At 37.5% G+C, this 19,632-nt stretch overlaps 1 protein-coding gene across 3 annotated transcripts in view; it reads right to left on the bottom strand.

Annotated features, from left to right (window-relative positions):
- The window catches only part of LOC119797468 (glutamate receptor 3), a 176,490-nt gene that overhangs the window by 129,081 nt on the left and 27,777 nt on the right, over positions 1-19,632 (bottom strand). For all 3 annotated transcript variants that reach the window (XR_005282593.1, XM_038306547.1, XM_038306546.1), the window contains exon 3: positions 5,493-5,732. Coding sequence is in view for 2 of the 3 variants with exons in the window: in XM_038306547.1 (XP_038162475.1) it covers positions 5,493-5,732 (240 nt within the window). In the remaining variant the exon portion in view is untranslated. The remainder of the gene's footprint in view (positions 1-5,492; positions 5,733-19,632) is intronic.

Below are 19,632 nucleotides of genomic sequence, written 5' to 3'. Positions count from 1 at the left end.
GTTATCAGTTTATCAATTGCTCTTGAGTCTTACATTTTTAGTTCTTCCTTTCTTTGTATCATAAATAATTTTTTTTTTCATAATCAGTTTATGGCTTAAATTATTGATTATAATTCCCTTAATTATTTTACATTTAACGATTTAATAACCTTGATGCCGTTGCAATGTACTTTTCTCCCTGTGTTTTGCCTTTGTCTGGCCACTAAAATGTGCTATATGAATGAAATCGACTCAAGGCTTTCAGATAGGCCACCATCATGTTAGATGTGCTTTACGCAAAACGATTTGCATGCAATTATTTTTAACTGATCAGAGCCCCTTCTTTAAACGTTTTGTTGTTCAGGAAAAGGAACTTCCTAAATTGGATGTTCTTTTGGCCACTAGGTCAAGCTTTATGGAGTGACAGCCACCCGGTTACTAGATTCTATCATGAAACCTGTAAACCTCTGCAGCTTCTCCAGAGGCTAAAGGCTTGGGACATTAAATCATATTATCATAATTAACATTAATACTACAGCTAGTTTTAAATAACAATAGCAATCTAATATTGCTTAGCCCAGCTTGTATAGGAATTAAAATACTTGAAATGTAATATTTAAATGTAAATTGAGCTGCTATAATTTACCTCAGTCTACTCCGGCTCCTTGTTATTATAGTGACACAGAGCGGCTTAATGTGGCTTATTAAAAGTAACACATCTATTCATTTCTTTCCAGATGTGCCTCCAGCATCTTTAGAAACAAGGCCATGTTAGGACACCTTTTACCTCGCTCTGCACAGCAGAGACTAAATGTGCAGAATAATACATCCTTATATTTTTATCAGTAAACATTTTTGCAATAATTATAATTTTCTAAACTTCAAATTTTAAACTTTTCATAGTTTGCCTTAAGTGGAAAGAAATTGAATTTTATGGATGTAATGATATAGAATATCATGGAATTTTTTTTTCAGGGCAACATTGCTGCATTTCTCATAATAAAGCAGTGAACATCTGTGCCTCTCTTTGCTAAAAGCATTTCACATTTTCTTCTTTTTTCTGGGTATGAAACGTCCATTGGTCTTTCTTTATGTTGCCATAGTTTTTTTTATTGAAGGAGATTAAACTAAAGGAAAAAAAAATGTAAGAAACTAAGACATTATTGGACCAAACAAATATTTAAATTAATTCATATGTAAAAAAAATAGAGCTATGTACTGCACTGCCTGAAGTTCCAGCACTTAATGTACTTTGACATTGCATATTTAACACTGTGGAATTTACTGTGTACCTATTGTGAATCCATTTGACTCTTTACTGGAGTAAAATATACACTAAGTAGAGTTCTAATTTAATACTAATTGCCAAATGGGACCAAATGCACTCTTAAAGTATTACTTTAACAATGCAAAATTTACTGCGTAACTTAAATGTGTCACTTCTTATTACATGAAGTCTAAAGTACACTGAAACTATAATGAGATATAACAGAATAAGAACATATTAATAAGAAGAAAAGTGTTTAGACGAATAAGAAAAATAGGGTTAATTTTTCAATTAAAAAAGATTTATAGCTGAACTTAACATTTCAATATTTAAACTTGTTGTTTCTCTGCATTATTATTATTGTTATTATTTTTCACTTTTTTTGGTGGAGGTAGTAATAGAGGGGTAGTAGATCAAACTGCTGCTTAATCACATTGGGTGTGTAAATACTGTCAGAATAAAAAAATACATGGAAAAGAAAGAGTTGAAAATCATTTGAAAGAGTTTAACACAATCTATTGAAGGGTCTGCCAGTTTTCCACTTCCTTCAGATCTGGGCCTAAAAGGAAAACATGAACCCTTGAAAGCAGATTTCCTCCTGTCACTCCTCTCATTTTGGCCAGCATTCAGTGTCCACGATGCCAGGGGAGCTGCACTACCTGATAAGTGGAGGTAGAGGCTCTCTGACATATCTGTCTGCTTGATGAGCCAAGTGTCAAAGCCCCCCAAAGTGCTGGATGAAGTGCATCAATAAACGACTTTAATCCCCTCCCGGGGCCAATGTCCTCCCACTAATAAGGGATCGTTTTACACCACTGGCTGTAAGCAGAGAGGTAAAAGTGGTTTGGCATGCGCCTCAACACGCGGATGTGCTCTACGCTGGGAATTGTCTATACACAGGTAACAGGCTGTAAATCACAGGCGCCTACTGTTTCCTTAATTGTCAGACCGAATTGCTGTTTGTTTCCTTGTTTTACCTCCCTCTGTTATCCTGTTTTGGCCTTTTATTTTTTAAAAGACTGTGTCTATTTGTCATCACTAGCCTTCAATCTTTGCTTCCTCAGGATGAATTAGCTACCTCAAATTTTGAATTTCAGGCCATTTCCCACTGATATGACACAGGCTGCGCCTCAGACAGTTTCAGTTGCTAAACTAAATAAAGTTAAGAATAAAAAAAAAAAAAGCCCATGGGCTGAGCAGTATTGGTTGTTCTGAAGGACATGTAGGTTGCTAGCATCCGCAGGGGAGCTCCAATGAGTGTCCTAGTCAGTGTGACCCTAATTAACCACGTATTATCTGCAGACTGTGGGAGGATTAGGGCCCTCGGCTGCAGACCATACAGGCCTGGAGACCCAGAGAAAGAGGACTCTGCATGAAAACCCACTTCACATTCTGCCTCAAACCTGATTTTAAATAGAGGTGAGAAGGTGAAACTTGACCTTAAAAGATCCAAGTAAGAACACAAAATGCAGAAGAGGAAGATGACTGGAATTTTAGAATAAAAAGTTCTTGTATCTGTGTTAAAGGTTTTAAGCTTTGTCACGCCTTATTTTTTGAATTCATTACACACCTTTAATATCAAGAGAAGATAAGCCAAGGAAATATGAAAAGCCAAATTATAGTTTAACCTCTAAGGCGTAGGTCTTCAACAGGGGGTCCGTGACCCCTAGGGGGGCCATGGAGGTACTGCATGGGGGTAGCAAAAGTTTTGGTTGATTAGACTTTTTTTTATATTCCCCACTGCAATTTTTTTCCACTAATTGAAATGTCTTTAAATCCACATTAACATGAATTCAACACACTGTTGTAAACAGATAAATGGAGGCAGAAGATGTCTTTCAGTCATCAATGCACAGATTCAGCGACCCTCAGGAGCTCTTTCAACCTGGGCACCGTTTCATTCACAACACCTGTCCCATCTACCAGGAATTAGAATCAGAAATACTTTAATAATCCCCATATGTAATAGAGTGACTATAGGACCAGTTTGATATAACACAATTTCATACAATATATATAATTAGGGGGTCCCCGCTCCATTTCGCCATCAGTTTGGGGGTCCTTGGCCTGGAAAACGTTGAAGACCCCTGCTCTAAGGGTATAAAAAGCAATAACAAACCAACACAATCATTTGTTAAAAAGTAATCACTTCAGTTTTGTATAGTTGACATTCTGTTGATTATTGCCAATTCAGTAGAATCAAGATATCAATTACATATAAAAATTATTATATTTCTTTGTTTGGAAAGGGTAAAAAACCTTTAACTCGAGCAAAAATGAAATGATTAAAAAATGAAGGTTATTTTTTACAAATAGAGAAACCATGGTACAGCAGTGTAGAATATGAAGACATATCCCAGGTACTCCAGCAGTGCATTGATGACTTATGCACAATGTGAAAGAGCAACCCAGAACCACATCTAAAGTATGCCTGTTTGAGATGTAAACAAGTAAGCAACTTTTCAATAAACGGTTTATATGACAAACATTTTCTCCATATGATTAACTGATAAACCAGCTGAAAAGGGTCTCCAATAGAGGGTGCAGCTGTTCATTCACAATTAAAGCCTCACTGCTTTTTGCAAGATAAGTAATCCCATTGTGTAAAAAAAAATAGGCATACTAAAGCAGAAACATGAAACAATGGTGAGTCCAATCTGGGAATATTGCTTTTGTGATTTAATGCACGTCATGAAATCGAGTTTTAACATTTTTTGAGAGCAACCACAATAACCTGTTCAAAAGCGCTAATAACAGCACTAAGTTTCTCCCACCAGATTAAGATAAATATTTTTTTATTTATTCAGTCACTTTGTAACAGTGCTGGCACAATAAATTGTTTAAACATATTGCACAAATAACTTCTTAATTCAGGATATTGTAAAATAATTCAAGTTTTCTCTTGATGCAAGACTTTCTCATGATACAGGACTTTGCGTCCACCTCTTACTTTCATACCCTTTAAGGTAATGGGAAAAATCCTTAATATTTTAGACTATTATTTGCTCAGGAACAATGTGCAATGCTGTTTTTCTCTTACTTGTGTTCAAGTGAACTGCAGAGCTAAATGGACCACAGGTTTTTACCTCTCTGTGTCATTACAAATGACAAGATCATGAAGAGAATTCCCTCATTTTGGAACCACTAATAGTTAAACAAAAAGTATTTCCTAAATTAAACCTCCTTTTTTATATACATATAAAAATAAATCTCGCCTGGGCTGAATGCCCAGTGGGGCAGCCAGTTCCTCCAGCCATTATTTTTATTTATTTTCATATACAAGAGGTTAATTGCAGCATTTAGGCCCCTTGGCACTATTAAGCTTCCTCCACTCCCTAAAAATATCAATACTAGTTAAATAATGTGGAATATTTTGGTTGTCTTGTGGTGTTTTGCATGTGAAACATTTGACAATAAAAGCTTATAGAGAAGAAAGCAGTAGGGAAATAATACTTTTGCACAGCTCTAAATGAACAGGAAAGGGCTTCTCTATAATAGTTAAACAAAGTAACCGCAAATCAAATCTCCATGAGGGAAAGGCAGTTTCTGGCATTCCTATGAACAGATATTGTGACTCTGTCAACTCCTGAAAATCTCCCTCTCCCCCTGCCAAGGTGATGTTTTTACAAATTGCAGTTAATGTAGGAGGAGCGGATTGTTTTTCTAGTGAGAGATAATGACCTAATTTTCCCATATGACATTATAAATCCAAGAAATTAACACTTTGTTTTGTTGACAGGTTGTCATGTACACGGTATCCACAATTTGAGGCAATCTGGGGACTACACATAACCCTTACTGAAGCAACACAATGAGCAGCTCCCGCGGGCCACCAGAGAGTCTGATTTTGGTTGGAAACACTTTAGTAGCAGCTGTGACATACCTCATTTCAGAGAAAAGACGAGCCAATATCAACAACACGATTAAACAGGAGATTAACTGGCATCAACCAGTCAACTGTTGGATGGATTCACAGATTATTGCTCATAAAAGTGCTTTTGCTTTCAGAGGAGTAGAGTATTGAAAGTGCAATGCACTGCAAGTGAATGTATTTTATATTTTCATAAAAGCAAAATATTCTATTACTGAGTTATATCAGCTCAACTCTTTACAAGGCTGTCATGAGGTATTACACAGCAGATTTTATACTTCTATTATTCTGCTGTGCATTAACTTTACCGACTCTCTGTACTGTAACATGGTTTTCTGCTTTAATTCAATCTACTTAGACCCCAGCTCAACTTACCTCGATCGGTGTCATAGAGGTAAACAAACTTCTGCCACTTGTAGTGGGAGAGCAAGCTGAGCACCGCACCCCTGAGGGCCGGTCGCATCTGGATGACAAACTGCACCTCGTTATCGGTGGGGTAACTGGGCGTGACGAAGGAGGTGTGCAGAGCACCGCAGAACGAGGTCAAGGTGTTCATGGACTTCTTGTCGTAGAATCCGAAGATGGCGTACACCCCGCGGGAGAACTGGGAGCAAACTGTAGGGACAGTGGAATGAAAAAGGACAGGCATCAGCAGGATTTTTTAATGATCATTTAACCCTGATCAACTCAGGGTGTAATAGTTATTTATTTGACAAACACATACCAGACCAAAGAGAAGTCATGTATATTTGAAAAGCTTTATCACACATAGACCACTCTAAATAAATAAACAGGCAAAAATTGTGTACTAAAACTTTACTTATTTCATATTTCATATTTTGTTTATATAATAATATACAGGGAAAGGGACATCTGGGCCTCCCTGCTGATGCTGCTATCCCCGCAACCCGACCCCTGATAAGCGGAAGAAGATGGATGGATGGATGGAATGATATACAGTACTTTGCAATAGTTAAACTTTTGTTTAACTAGTTTGGAAAGGAGCGGGTAGAGCCCCAATCCAAAAGCTGGACTGGGAGTTAGAAGAAACAGTTTAAAACCAATTCATTAACTACGGATGTGATGTTAAAGCATCCGTCTTTATTAAAAGCAAAGTTTTTCCAGCAGCCAGTTTTAATGATATAAACAACCCTTTAATAGAAGACATCATTATATTATCGCTGCATATGTCACTGTTATGGTTACAGAAAAGCGTGGTTGCATTATGGGCCCTCCTCCCGTGTGATTGGTCCAACCTATTTTAGAGCGGACAGCATTGAGCCTTAAGAGATTGATGTAAAATTTTCCATTTATAGTGAATTTCAAAGCCTTTCACTGGAATTCTGTTCGATCATTTTAAAACGCAACTCAAAACCCATCTGTTCAAGATTGCTTATTCTCTTTAAATATCAATTTCACTGTCACAGCCTCTGTATTTTTTAAATGTTTTTATTTTTATTTTTTCTGACACTGTTTTTATGCTTTTGTACGGTGACCAGAAAGGCGCCTTTTTAAATAAAATGTATTATTATTATTATTAAAAATAAAGACTTAATTGTGAAATTTATGCAAACCAGTATAGGGTTTACAACATTATTTACACAAGCCCACTTTACTCTAAAACCCAGAATAAATGGTTGAGACCAAGATTTGACATTTCGGCCTAATTGAAAAGCAGTTTACTCGTAACTGCAAATCACTATATCCTTTATTTTGACCTTTATGAACAATGTGTTTTTTTGTGTGTTTTTTTCACATTAAATGCCTATGAAAACAATAAAGTATATGGCAATGGACATTTCATAAAGTCTGTACAACTTTTCATAGTTTTCTTTTGCTGGAAAAACCTCAAAACAAAACAAAAATTAAAAAGAATCATTTTTTTGTCATTATTTCATGTGCCATTTTAAGAATTGGATGAAGCTCTGCTTTGCTATAAATTAAAAGTGAGGTCAGAAAAGATATCTCACTCTAGGATATGTCAACTCTTATTTATCTGTATCCTTGTGCAATCCAAATCAGCGCTCCACATCCACAAAGACAGCATACTTTCCCACAGGATCTGTTGAAAAAGGCCGCAGCTTGTGTGATGGGAAAGTGGCAGGCAGAGGATAGAAACGTCACAACATGGTGAAAGCTTCCAGCTCCAAACTCGAAGCTCCCAGCAGTTATCTCTCTGCTCCCTCATCCAAAGTGAACAAGTCACTGTGGTATTCCCAGAAGCTGTGAGTGCTGCTGCTTCCTGTCCTCACTTCAGTTAGTTCCCTCTAAAAGAGTTGCGAACGACAACCCTTTTCACCTCTGGTAGAAAAAAGACGAGTTTTGGCAATTTTGCAAAAAATAGTCTGGGGTTGTGGCTTGTTCTGTCTACTGCTTCAAGTGAAAAACATCATCATGTTCAAAATATCTCATCTTTATATTCATATCAAAATAACTGAGGAAAGAAAAAAATAAAAGCCTTGGTTGGTTATTCTATATTTAAAGGGTAACAAAGGCAAAAAACAAATATTTTATTACTTTAAATATCTTCAATAGTGTAGCAAACAATCCTGGAAATAAACAGTTCAGTAAAATGAGCAGCATCCTTATCAGTGAGAACCCCTGTAATTTCTTCAGAGACCCAGAAAAGAAGAAAAAAAGGTTTGCGTATTCACCTTACATTCTAGTGAGAGAGCAAAAGCTGTTATGCTTGAACAACTTCCATTAAGTCAGAAGCCATTAATGTGTAAACTAATATTAAGAGCTACAGGTGTGTTTTGGTTGCCCGCTCTATCATAAACATATTCTGATTGACTCTCCAGTTTTCCCGCTGGGTAATCAAGCATTCTCAACACTCTTAAACACTGAATATTACAGCACAGTTGGGTTGACAGGGGGCATTGCTGTATCCATATCCATTTGATGTCTGCTTCAAATATTTGCCTCTGATTCCCTGAGGGATGTTCACTTGGGTTGAATTTAAAGATATTGCATTGACTCTTGCCCTAAATGCAGGGTATTAGTGACAACAGTCAACGACGTGACTGTGATGATTTTGGGACCTCTAGTTAGGCAGGGATGTCTTTTTATCCTCTCCATATTGCATTTTTCTGCCTTGGTGATTCCAAGTGCAAGTCTCCTCTGATGTTTAGAGAAAAACATGATGAGACTCATTTAGTTGTTTTTTTTTATGCACAGCTAATGTGTGAATAAAAGTTCTCAGCACTGGTGTGTTTGGACTCTACAGCTTTAGTTCTATTCCAATTTCATCTATGCTCAGACAAACTCCTCTTCCAAGGTAAAAACAGCTATTCACACAACTCTCTCTCTCTTTCAAACACACACACAACAAAGCTTTCTTGATAAGAGAATCAACAGATGGACAGCAACATTGTGTGTAAGTGCTGCAGGGTGAGTGGGGCAGTCTGCCAAAGTGAATGGGAGCCAATGAGAGTTGCAGCCCATGTCAAGGTCCGGCTTCCTTTACACTTCCTTTTAATCTGGGCGAACACTGACACAGGACCTAACCTAGAGGGCTGGATTCAGCAGCTCCTTTATCTCGGCTAAGCTGTCCTCTTCTTTTAGGGTTAACCTTTGAGCCAACCCACACGTCAATAGCAAATAGCGCCACGTCATCCCCTGTTGCAACCCCCATGGTAGTTATTTTTGCAGAATGCTTTGATTCACATCATAGTATTCTGGTGAAAACGTTGTTTTGTTGTGGTGACTCCAAGAATAATGCCATCTTGAATAATCTAAACTCAATAAAGGTTGTCTCAAGGAGGTGACATTTGTACAGATGTGTACTGCTGTTGTTTGCAGGCATTTGCTTTCTGTACAGTAGACATGCCTGCACCCTGCAACTGTTCTCTTTTTGCACAACCCTTCCCTACATAATGCTAGAAAAAATAAACAGTCCTGTCTTCAAAATCTGCATCTCCAGAGCCAGCCTTCATGAACATCTAATCCAAAGGCTCATATAGCACCAGGGGGCTTGTTGTTGCAGCAATGCTTATGCATTGCACTATGGACCCTACAAGAGTTATTCTACCACTACATACAATTAATGGGAGCAGTGTTATTGATTCTGACTGGAATACCTTAAGCGTGGTGCAGAATCTTTTTGTTTTCTCTCCCTCAATTACAACTAGCTATAACCCTTTTAGAAACAAGCATAAAATGCCATCCTGTGTTGTTTTCCCTGCAAAGAGGTGAGGGGATGGAAATAAAAATCAACATGCTATCTTCATAATTCTTTGGACTTTTACATACTTTAGGGAATGCTTTTAGTCCACCTCAGCATGGCTGGGTAGAGTGCCATGATACAACAAAAAAACGTTTTTTGATTTAGCACAAATCTAGTTTTCATTTGCTAATTTGCATTTCTAGCCAATAGGAACTAGGACACCAAATTTAATGAGCAGAAAGCAAATACTGCTGTTCACTGATGACTTTAAAGTTGGTGTCTAATTTGAAACTTATTAGTTGCTGCAAAAACTAATGGTCCACTTTAATGGTATTTTCAGGAGTCTTTAATGCATATCACCATAACATGATGAAATATGTAAACATTTTTATTTTGCAGTCCTAACTACAAGGTTTACTCTCAGTATAATTGCTCATAATTAGAGATGTACACTATGAAGCCTGCAGTAAGTTTTTGCTTATTGTTAAAGTATCCTGGATTCAGATTTTCTGTGCCTGTAAAATATATGGTGCCATTTGTTATTTAATGCAGCATAAAAGTTTATTAAAAAGTGAAATAGCAGTACGGTGATTAGTTCACTAGGAAAATACAATTAAGTCGTGCCAAATCATTTATTAACCTCTATCAAGTTAAACATGTGTCTTAGAGGTTTTAATGAAAATAAAAACTTGTTGTTGAGAACGAAATATTAAATCTAATTTCCCAGTAGCTAAGGAGACAACTTATTGTCTAGGGCATTTCTTTAATACATGCCCGAAGCAGAACAGCTTTAAAATGCTTAATTGTCTATCACAAGTCAAATTATCACTGCAATACTCACTAATATCACTTGTTGCATGTTTGTAATAATATTGTGCCGTACAATGTTCAGTCATTGGCATAATAATCCCCTTAGATAATGGAAAGTATATTTAAGCTGAATTTATTTGAAATGACCATGCACCATTTAGAACATCGCTTTTCATTCGTGCAACTTTCTAGGAGAATGGTTTTTTTTTTCCAAAAACATGTCCATCCATCCATCCATCCATCCATCCATCCATCCATCCATCCATCCATCCATCCATCCATCCATCCATCCATCCATCCATCCATCCATGTTTTCTTCCTATTCTTTACAATATAGCTTTTTTCTGTGACTAATTTGCAAGCAGGACCTGTGTGCAGCTTGTATCTAGGAGCCGAATCCTTATTTATCTATTTGTAAAAAAGAAAAAAAAAATACAGTTAATAGACATCCAAAGTTGTGAGATGTTGGATTTTTTATATAGTAGTTCAGGTAATAGTTTGCGTTTTCTAAGAAAAGGAATTGTTCTACATGGATCTGTGGTAATCATCTGTAGTTTTATCTATCTCACAGGAAACTGATGTTTGTTGTGGGAGTAAACCTGATGGGTTTGTTTCATTAGCTCTGTAATTCCTCCAGGCTTGAATTATTAGCCAACTTATGCAAGAGGCTGAGTTAATGTAATGTTCATTTATCTCAGTCTTGACAGAAGGAGAGCCAGTCATGATCTAAGCTGCTGTAGAAGTTTATGGAGTCCTGAAGTAGCGCGGATTTCTTTTTCATTCTGATTTAATCTTTAAGTTATTAAAGGAAAATCTAGTTGTCTAGTTCCAGCAAAAGAATTGTTGTTATTGTAATTCATATGAAAAGAATTGTTGTTACAGATCGACTCTGTTGTCATCATCAAAAAAAATAAACTTTTATATCTCTATAACTATTTATCCAAACTTTTTAATAGCATTGTCTTTAGCTGTTATTGCTAGAACCTACACATTTGCCAGGTTGCAAGCAATATTATTATTTTTTTGGGGGGGTGGGGGGAGGAGGACGTTGGGGGGTAAAAACTAATTGCAGAACTGCATCTTCTTTTGACTAGATGTATTATTCAAACGGCCCATCTTGTTAGTAGAGTTCCTCCCAATTAGAAGCATGCGATCCGGACTCATTTTAAAGGTGGAGGATCATGGGAATATTCCTTTATGCACAGTTTACATACCCGTTCTTTAAAGAGAGAAAAAAAATGTAAATCCTGACATTGATTTAAAAAAATTTATAAATATAGCGATATATAGATATATTTATAAATAAAGAGATAAACAGACCTGATGGAGCTTCTGAATTACATTTTGTTAAAGCTACAGTGTGTAATTTTCAGCGACATCTAGCGGTCAGACTGCAGACTGCAGCAACATGAACGTCTCCCCCCCACCGCTTCTCCCCCCCAACAGTACGGCGAGCGTTACGGGACAAAATGTCTTCCACGACGTCCGCATCACCTACCTTCTCAAGTGATGAGGTTTGTTTACATAGATAATTTTACAGATAGTATTTCATTAGTCTGTGTAGGGTATAGATTTCATGTAGACTTAAGATAATAAATATACCCGTTATTTTTTCTACGTCGTTGTGACGTTTTGGTGAGCTGCTTTGCATGGTGATATAAACAGACGAAGTAATTGTAGTCATTAGTTTAACAGCGAGATTGTGTTCGCTGGAAGAATATATATTCCCCGTTTACAGAGTCCAAGTCTTGTTTGTGGCACGGGGGTTACAAGGCAAGGAAGAGGGAAAGGAAGAGGGCAGAGAGGCCGGGGTGAGCGTGCAGCTGGGGCCAGGCGAGAGAGGGGAGCCAGCGGGGTGAGAGCAGAGGAGGAAAGGCTTGAAGATCTCCAAAGGAGCCGGAGAGAAGTAACCGAGGTATATATCCAGAAAATTATTTTACAGAAAATTACTGAATCATTACCTGTGAAACGTCAGGGACGTTGCTGAATAAGTATACTGGAGAGTAACAGCATCATCACGCAGCATGTTATTGTTTTAGACAGGTCTGAGCATCCTGTACTCCAAAAACTGCAGTGATATTAGACAATTGTGTGTATAGGATTAATTACCTGTCCAAGAGAAAACTGGCAACTTGAGCGTCACTTTGAAAACCTTTTTCCTCCATCAGTGACTTCCATCGTGTAAATGCCGTGCCAATGTTGATCCGTGTTTTTTGTCGTTTCTTGTCACTCTTGCGTTTATTCTCGTCGTGTTTCCGCTTCTTAGATGACGGGGGTTCGGTGTCCGCCGCTTTTCGTTGTGATACAGAGTAGGCATGATCCTCCATTCGTCTGATGTTTGGCCACACAGTGCCAAACAGTTTGCAAAGTCACTCACGCCTGCCGCCTTGTTTACCTTTCTTGTTACCGAGGCGCAGTATACCTGCTTCTTCTTCTTCTTTGGTTTCAGGCAGACTAAACGCTTCTCAGGCATAATACTGCCATCTACTGTTCAGTACCGTCTCAGTTCATCTCTCTCAACTTGCCGTAGTTATTTTCGAGCGTCATGGGAGATCTCGCAATCGCTAGTTTGTTGCCTCTGCGCTGCCGTAGCGCAAAGATGTCAGCCTCCATGGCTGCGAGACCCGCTCCTATGTAATTATAAATAACGAATTCTAAGGCAACGCAAATGTTATGGTTAAAAGGCTGAGCTCATAGGTGATGATAAATAACATAGTTATGTATAATATATTAAATTTCTGAATTTATATGCCTGTAATTATTACACACTGTAGCTTTAAGCAACAATTTGAGGCAATCATTGAAATCAGGTGTTTTCTGTAAAGTTCAGGAAATGTTCATTAAGACTTTTGCACCTGTTGACAGGCACGTTGGTTCACTGTTAATAAGCAAGGTCCTTTAATTTGTCTCGGATTTGTTAATTTTTTAGAATTATCCTTTTAACAGAAATTCTAAATCAATATTTTTTTGAATAAATTATCATCAGTACATTTTTATTTATTATTATTTTTCCTGTTTTGTGCTTTCTTAATTACTAATGGGAATTTATCATTTTCTTTAATGTAAAGGTATGTAAACTTTCAAGTACAACTGTACTTGTCAGTGCAATACATTGGTTATGCTATTTGTATGTTGCTATGTTATAGCCACTGTTCACACAGCTGTGGTGTTAAAAAGGGCATTCTGCTATGGCTACTTCTACCTCTCTCTGCTTTTTGAACTATGCATTAAAGATGATTCATTCAATCATTTTCAAGAGAATTAAATCTTCTATTTGGTTGTTTTACATTTTTAGTTCTGACAAATCAACAGTTTTTTCCCCCTTTCTTTTTATTAAATTAAAATAAAATCAGTTGTTCTTCATTCATTGCAAAAGAAATTATGACCTTCATGATCCAGTTGGTATGAACCATATGCCAAAGCCTATTTATTTCAAACGTGCAAATGTGTCTTTTCTTCTTCCTGTATATGTTCCACATAGCAATCACACCTGACCTCTGTGTGGAATGGTTTTGCAAATTCTTGGGTTGCACAAAATAATCCACTCTGCTGTATATATATAAAAAAAAAAAAAAAGAAAGTGTGGCCATTATTAGGTGGAAAATTGTATCTGTGTTATAACTGTACTTTTTGTTGCTATACAAAATTTGCTCACTTATGATCATTTGACTGCACTAGTATTGGAGTGTTTTTTGTAACATAAAAGCAACAGTGACCATTAAAGCAAAGCTGGCTTCAGGTGTTTTAATAACTCCTTAAACAAACTAAAAGAAATATATAGATCACAAATATTATCATGCAGCTACAAAGTTCCAGAAAGTTACCTGTTTGACACTTTCTTACAGAGTTGTCCTCCTATCCTGCTCTGACCCTTCTCTCTTCCATCACTTCTGTGACTCTTCCTCTCTTGTCTTCTTCACCCTGGCCTCTGAATATGACCTCTTATTTTTTCTCTCCTGTCTTTTTGCCATCTGGTCATCCCCCAAAGCACACATCCTCTTCAGGCATGGCAGTCCCTCTCTCCACCTGAGTGCCTCTCACTTTTTCTCCCTCTCTCAGATTGTTTCCCTCATAATATTGCTCACCTCCATCAGTAGAGCGCAGATTCATGCCGGACCTAGGCAGAAACAAAGAACCGAACTGCGCAGTGTGAACAAGCTAAGGTGCTGGCCTCGGTTTCATCTCTTACCAATTAAATAGCAATTAAATAAATGTTACGCTCCAGCTAGAAATAAGGCAGCTGAGCTTCTTTCCAACTCTGAAGCAGTTATGCATCTGCTAATATGATTCCACGAGCATCACCTGGAATTTCAATAAGGTTAATTTTATTTAGGTCGGACAACCGTTTGCACGCAGACAAAGTCATTACACAGAGAGGCTGGGATATGCCTGAGTGGTAAACAACATGACCACATATCTCTCTCATCTGCTCCCTCTTTTTTCAGTTCTTCTTAATCCCTTTTTTTTTCTCCTTCTTTCTCTGCAGCTAAGTGTGCCCCCTCCCTCCTCCTTCTCCTGCTGCAGGGAACCATGCATCCCATCTCCAGTTCACTGGTCAAACACACAGTGTGCCGCCCTCATTCCCTTCTATAATCAGGACACTCAGCAGCGTATGGGGATATTACATTTCCAATGCATCACTTTTGATGGGTGGCCTGGTATGCTTGTTCAAAGGGAAATCTGCAGTCTTCCAGGCACTTTGAGCTCATTTATAAACCTGATTTAGAATTAAAAAAAAAGAAGAAACACACACACACACACACACACACACACATATATATATATATATATATATATATATATATATATATATATATATATATATATATATATATATATATATATATGCACACACCGATTCAGACGTCTTTGCTCTTCTCGACACACTTGAGGCTTTGCAATTGCAGTCAGGACTGATCCAGTAAACGTCAACGATTATTAGATCACTTCACTTTAGCTATTTTACACCTCTATGTCACTAAATCCACATCTTTTAAAAGCCCGTTTCGGCTCTGCCGGTTCTCTCCTTACTCTTCCTCCATTTTCTGCCTTTGTCTCTCTCTGGTCTTACTTTCTGCTTTTGCTGGTTTTTCTTCTTGTAGCTCGCCTACATTAGGGCCTGCAATTCCTGCTCAGAACTGAAGAAGGAACACTGTCACAAGGAGATATCTTGTAAGTGCCCAAGGGGATTGCATCAGCTCTTGTCATACAGAGACATGAAGTGCTTCAAACTGTTAACTCAAATGGCAGACCCAGATTCAAGAAGTACTCAACAGCAGTGGTGCCCTGAGACGATAAAAGCAAGCTGTTCCTAGTCCTGCTGCATTGAGCTTTTATCTTATCTGGTAGGACAGAATCTGATCACCCAAATCAAACCATTGCAAATTAGAATGTTTAGAATAAACAATAGCAAAGTTGTTGTTACCTGTAGTGTACCTTTCTGACACATAAATGTTTATTATATCGATGTTCATTGATTGCATGGTATGAATTACTGTAGGGCCAAAATTAAAAAGGCCTTTGGAAAAAATGTTGTCTCTTCCAATAGTGTAGAAACGGAACAACTATCGAAGTTGACTTCCTTGGTTTAAAATCTATCTTACATTTTACATGCTGCAGGTAGAGATAGATAAGCACTGCATAGCTTAATAAAGACACTTATGTATGAAAATAATTGGACACATGGGGAAAACCTCCTTTTACATGGAGGTTTTTCTTTAGTGGGGATGTGACAGCTGGTTGCAAAGATGATTATGGTTAAAGAGAGGACAATCCTTAAAAGTTTTTAATACCATAATAAAAAAAGAGGGTCTGTAGGGCCTTTGACAGGTAAACAAGCCCACAGCACCACAGATCCTCCACCTTACTTGATAGTTAGGATAGAGTGTTTATACAAATATTATTTTTAAGTTTATCTCTCTCCAACCTAGAGTATTTGTTGCTAAGAAGAAGCGGCAGCAAACTCACCACATACAGCCAGGAGTGACTAATAATAAATTCAGATGTATACTTTTAATACAGCTATCTGATGAGAATTTCTCTTAAGGTCTGGTATAACATTTACTTGTTAATCAAATTTATTTCTTCACCACATCTTAGCTCTAATAGTTATCAACATGTTTTCTAAAATGTTATATTTTCCTTTTAAAGATGAAAACTCACTTAATCATTTCAAAGTAAAGTAGTAAGTCTAAGCAATCTTATATAGTGTAAAATTCACATTGATTAAGCTTGTTAAGTGCAGACCATTGAGTTATTAAACTAAAAACTTAGAAAAATCCCCTTAAAAACAGCCTTTAGGTGCCACATTCACAACATTCTACATATTTGTAGGTGTCTTTAGGTTAAATGGAATGCCTGAAGGGGAAAAATGATCAGTCCCCTTCTATGTTTTAATATAAATCAAAAGAACTGCATCTAGGTTACTATCATCATGTATTCTATTATGGACATTTAATGCCTAGAAAACAGCATCCTTTGGATTTTTGGCAGTAAACATAAAAGGAAACCAAGCAGCTGTTTTACAGGTGATCACATCTAAAATTCATTTTGTTTTTCAACAGAAGCTCTGGCTCTATATAAGAAAACTCGGAATTTGACATCTGCCCTATGTTTAAGCTGCCAGGTTGTGAATTCCCAGTGCTCAGTGGCTCATCTGCTGTTTGGGTTTGGAAAACAAGTACGAGCAAGTCACTGGTGTATTCACATCTGTGTCTGCATCTTTTTGCATATATGTGGTGGTGCTTACCTGGTGACTCTATATTGGACAGTAGAGCAGGCCCTAGTAATGTTTTCTTGCTGAGAAATTAGAAATGATTAATTACTGTCATAATTAGGGGAAGAAGATTTCTACTTTCTTTTTGACAAAATATTTTTCAATCATTGCAAAATTGAACAGTGGTGCAGTGGGTAGCACTGCTGCCTTGCAGCCGGAAGGTTCCAGCTTTCAAATCCTACTGATTACTTCTCGAAAAAAGTAACTGGGTTAAAGCTAAGTTATGCTTGATGCACATACGTTCTGCGTTGAAAATGAGACACATGGACCCAAACTCTGCATATTTTATATTCCATGTGACTATAACACTTGTACCTATTATTCTGGCCGGCTCCATGGGGGGCATGTAAAGCACATACCGCAGGCTTACAACATTAGACGCAGACTTAGATTTAGAGAAATTAATTTAGTCATTTTGTATACGCAAGTGTTAACAAAAAGAAATTTTGTTAAGAACAGCCCTCTAGACAATTTCATTTTTTTTCTTTTTGTTGTGTAGCCTTGCAAACAGTAAAAAATACATAAAAACAGTAATATAAACATATGACTGTATATTTACAGTTCTAACTTCAGGGTTTTTTTTTCCCCACTACATGAGGAAATATGAAAGACTGCCATGTACAACTTTTATTTCAATCTGAAAAAACTCACATGGAGAGAAAAGACAATTAGAAGAAATGTTTTGATACAATTAGTCTTTGACGCTCAGACCTCGGCAGGGAACATAGCGCTGAATTTTGATTGATATGCAAGAACAGGAATAAAGAATAGGGCTGTTTCCCCCCAGGCCTGAAACTGTTGGTGGAGTGGAGATAGATAAAGTTGGTCAGCCTGTAGACTGCTGGTTAGCGAGACGGTATGCTGAGCTTTATTGGGAGATCCAGTGGACTGTGTGAGCTGATACTAGAGCTTCACTCAGGGACCTGGAAGATGGAAGTCCGGTTTGGATAGCACAGGTTGAGAGAACCTGACCATGATGAGCAAGCATAAAGCGACAGTGGAGAGGAAAAACTCACCATTGGGAAGAAACCTCTGGCAGAACTAGGCTCAACATGGCGGTCTTCTGCCGGACCGGTTAAGATGAGACAGGGAACGCAATAAGAGTCTGGGAGGAATGACACTCTGATGAAGTTTTAGCTACTGGTGGAGGAGGGGCTGGAGGTGGGTTAAAACGGGGTCATCTGAATCAAAGTCACACAGCATAACCACCGCCTGCGTGAAAAAACATTGCAACTATGTGGACTGCATGAAGCTGTCCACATGGTTGCAATTTTTCTTAAGTGCTTGGAGCAGAGATTAGGTCCGCCTGGATGGTTGCAGAGGCTAAAATTAGGTAGTCTGGTTACTGCAAAATCAAAGTAAGTAGTTACTAGTAAAAGGAATTATGCAGTTATAATCTAAAAGGTTGAAGAATGTGGATAACTTCCTCGTTCTGGAACTTCAAATCTCCCAACTGAAAAGACTGATCAAGTTGAAGTAAGGTAGTACAGTTAACAATATGTGAAGAGAACTGGTTAGATTATGTTTCAATGAAAAACTAACAAATTTACTAATGTTCTTTTTTACGTAATGCCTTTACTCCCAAACACCTTCTACAATCTTTTTTTTTTGTTTGTTTGTTTGCATAACCAATTAATAGAAACACTAAAAAGCAAAAATCCAGAAGAGAGACTGGCCTCTGTTATTAGCTTTCTATTCTAAATATCAGTAAGCATGTTGCAAAAGCATTAACCCCAGCCCCACTGTAATCACAAAGATTATTATCAATTATTTCACACTTTTATCTTTTATGTATCTTTGTTATTACAAGGATCTATTAGGTTGAATGGCAGGATTTTAAATTCCTCTTAGCTGTAGGTGTGTGTTTCTGTGAATGGTTGTATGTCTCTGGGTTGCCCTGTGATAGACTGGCGAACTGTCCATGGCGTACCCTGTGTTTGCCCCATAGATCGCTGGAGACCCAAAGTAACCCTGACAGACAATGTAGAAGATGAATGGATAGAAGGAATCCAAAAGTCTCTTAACTAAATATTTGATTTGTTTTCTTTATTTTACTGCATCAAAAATAAAAAGGATAATCTGGTGTCTTATCTCTTTTTCAAAACAAATCATATTTATTTGAGGCACTGTTGCCTTACACAGTAAACAGTCTCAGTTTATGCCTCATGCTTGAATAAAGAACAAGGCATAAATTGACACTCTCCAATTCAGTGCGTATTTAAATTATTATTGCCCAACATTGCAAAACTTTTTCTCGTTTGTAGACTTTCTTTGAGTTGCAAAGAAAATAGTGTGCCGTGAATGTGAAATAGACCATTGGAATCATATACAAGCATTTGTTTAACTCAAACATAAAACTTTATTTTCTACTATATTCCCTGCTACAGTGAGGTGCTTGTTTACTGAGAAATCCTAAAGGGACATGTTGACTTAAGTCTATCTGTTTTTCACAGGTATTATAACAAGGAAACATGCACCACACATGGAAATATACACTGAACAAAAAAAGAAAAAAACGTATAAAAAAAAGTTTTAGCTAAAACATTTAATCGTTAGCCACTCCAAAAGTGATGCAGCAGTCAGATTGGTTGATCTGCAGAATAATCAGTTTGATAAGACCCCACTGATATATTCTGCGTGCCCCCCATTCTCTGCATGCCATCTCCTTGACACATGCAATTAAGGACTATCTGTGTGAGCAGATAACAGACCTAACCCCTTTGGCCCTCGCTTCACCTCCGTCATGACACGCACTGAGATCCCAT

Source organism: Cyprinodon tularosa, unplaced genomic scaffold (assembly GCF_016077235.1).
Source record: "Cyprinodon tularosa strain WSP-4 unplaced genomic scaffold, ASM1607723v1 ctg584, whole genome shotgun sequence".
In the NCBI taxonomy this organism is placed as follows: domain Eukaryota; kingdom Metazoa; phylum Chordata; class Actinopteri; order Cyprinodontiformes; family Cyprinodontidae; genus Cyprinodon; species Cyprinodon tularosa.
The sequence above is the reverse complement of the archived record's forward strand: the minus strand, read 5'-3'. Positions and strand labels throughout refer to the sequence as shown.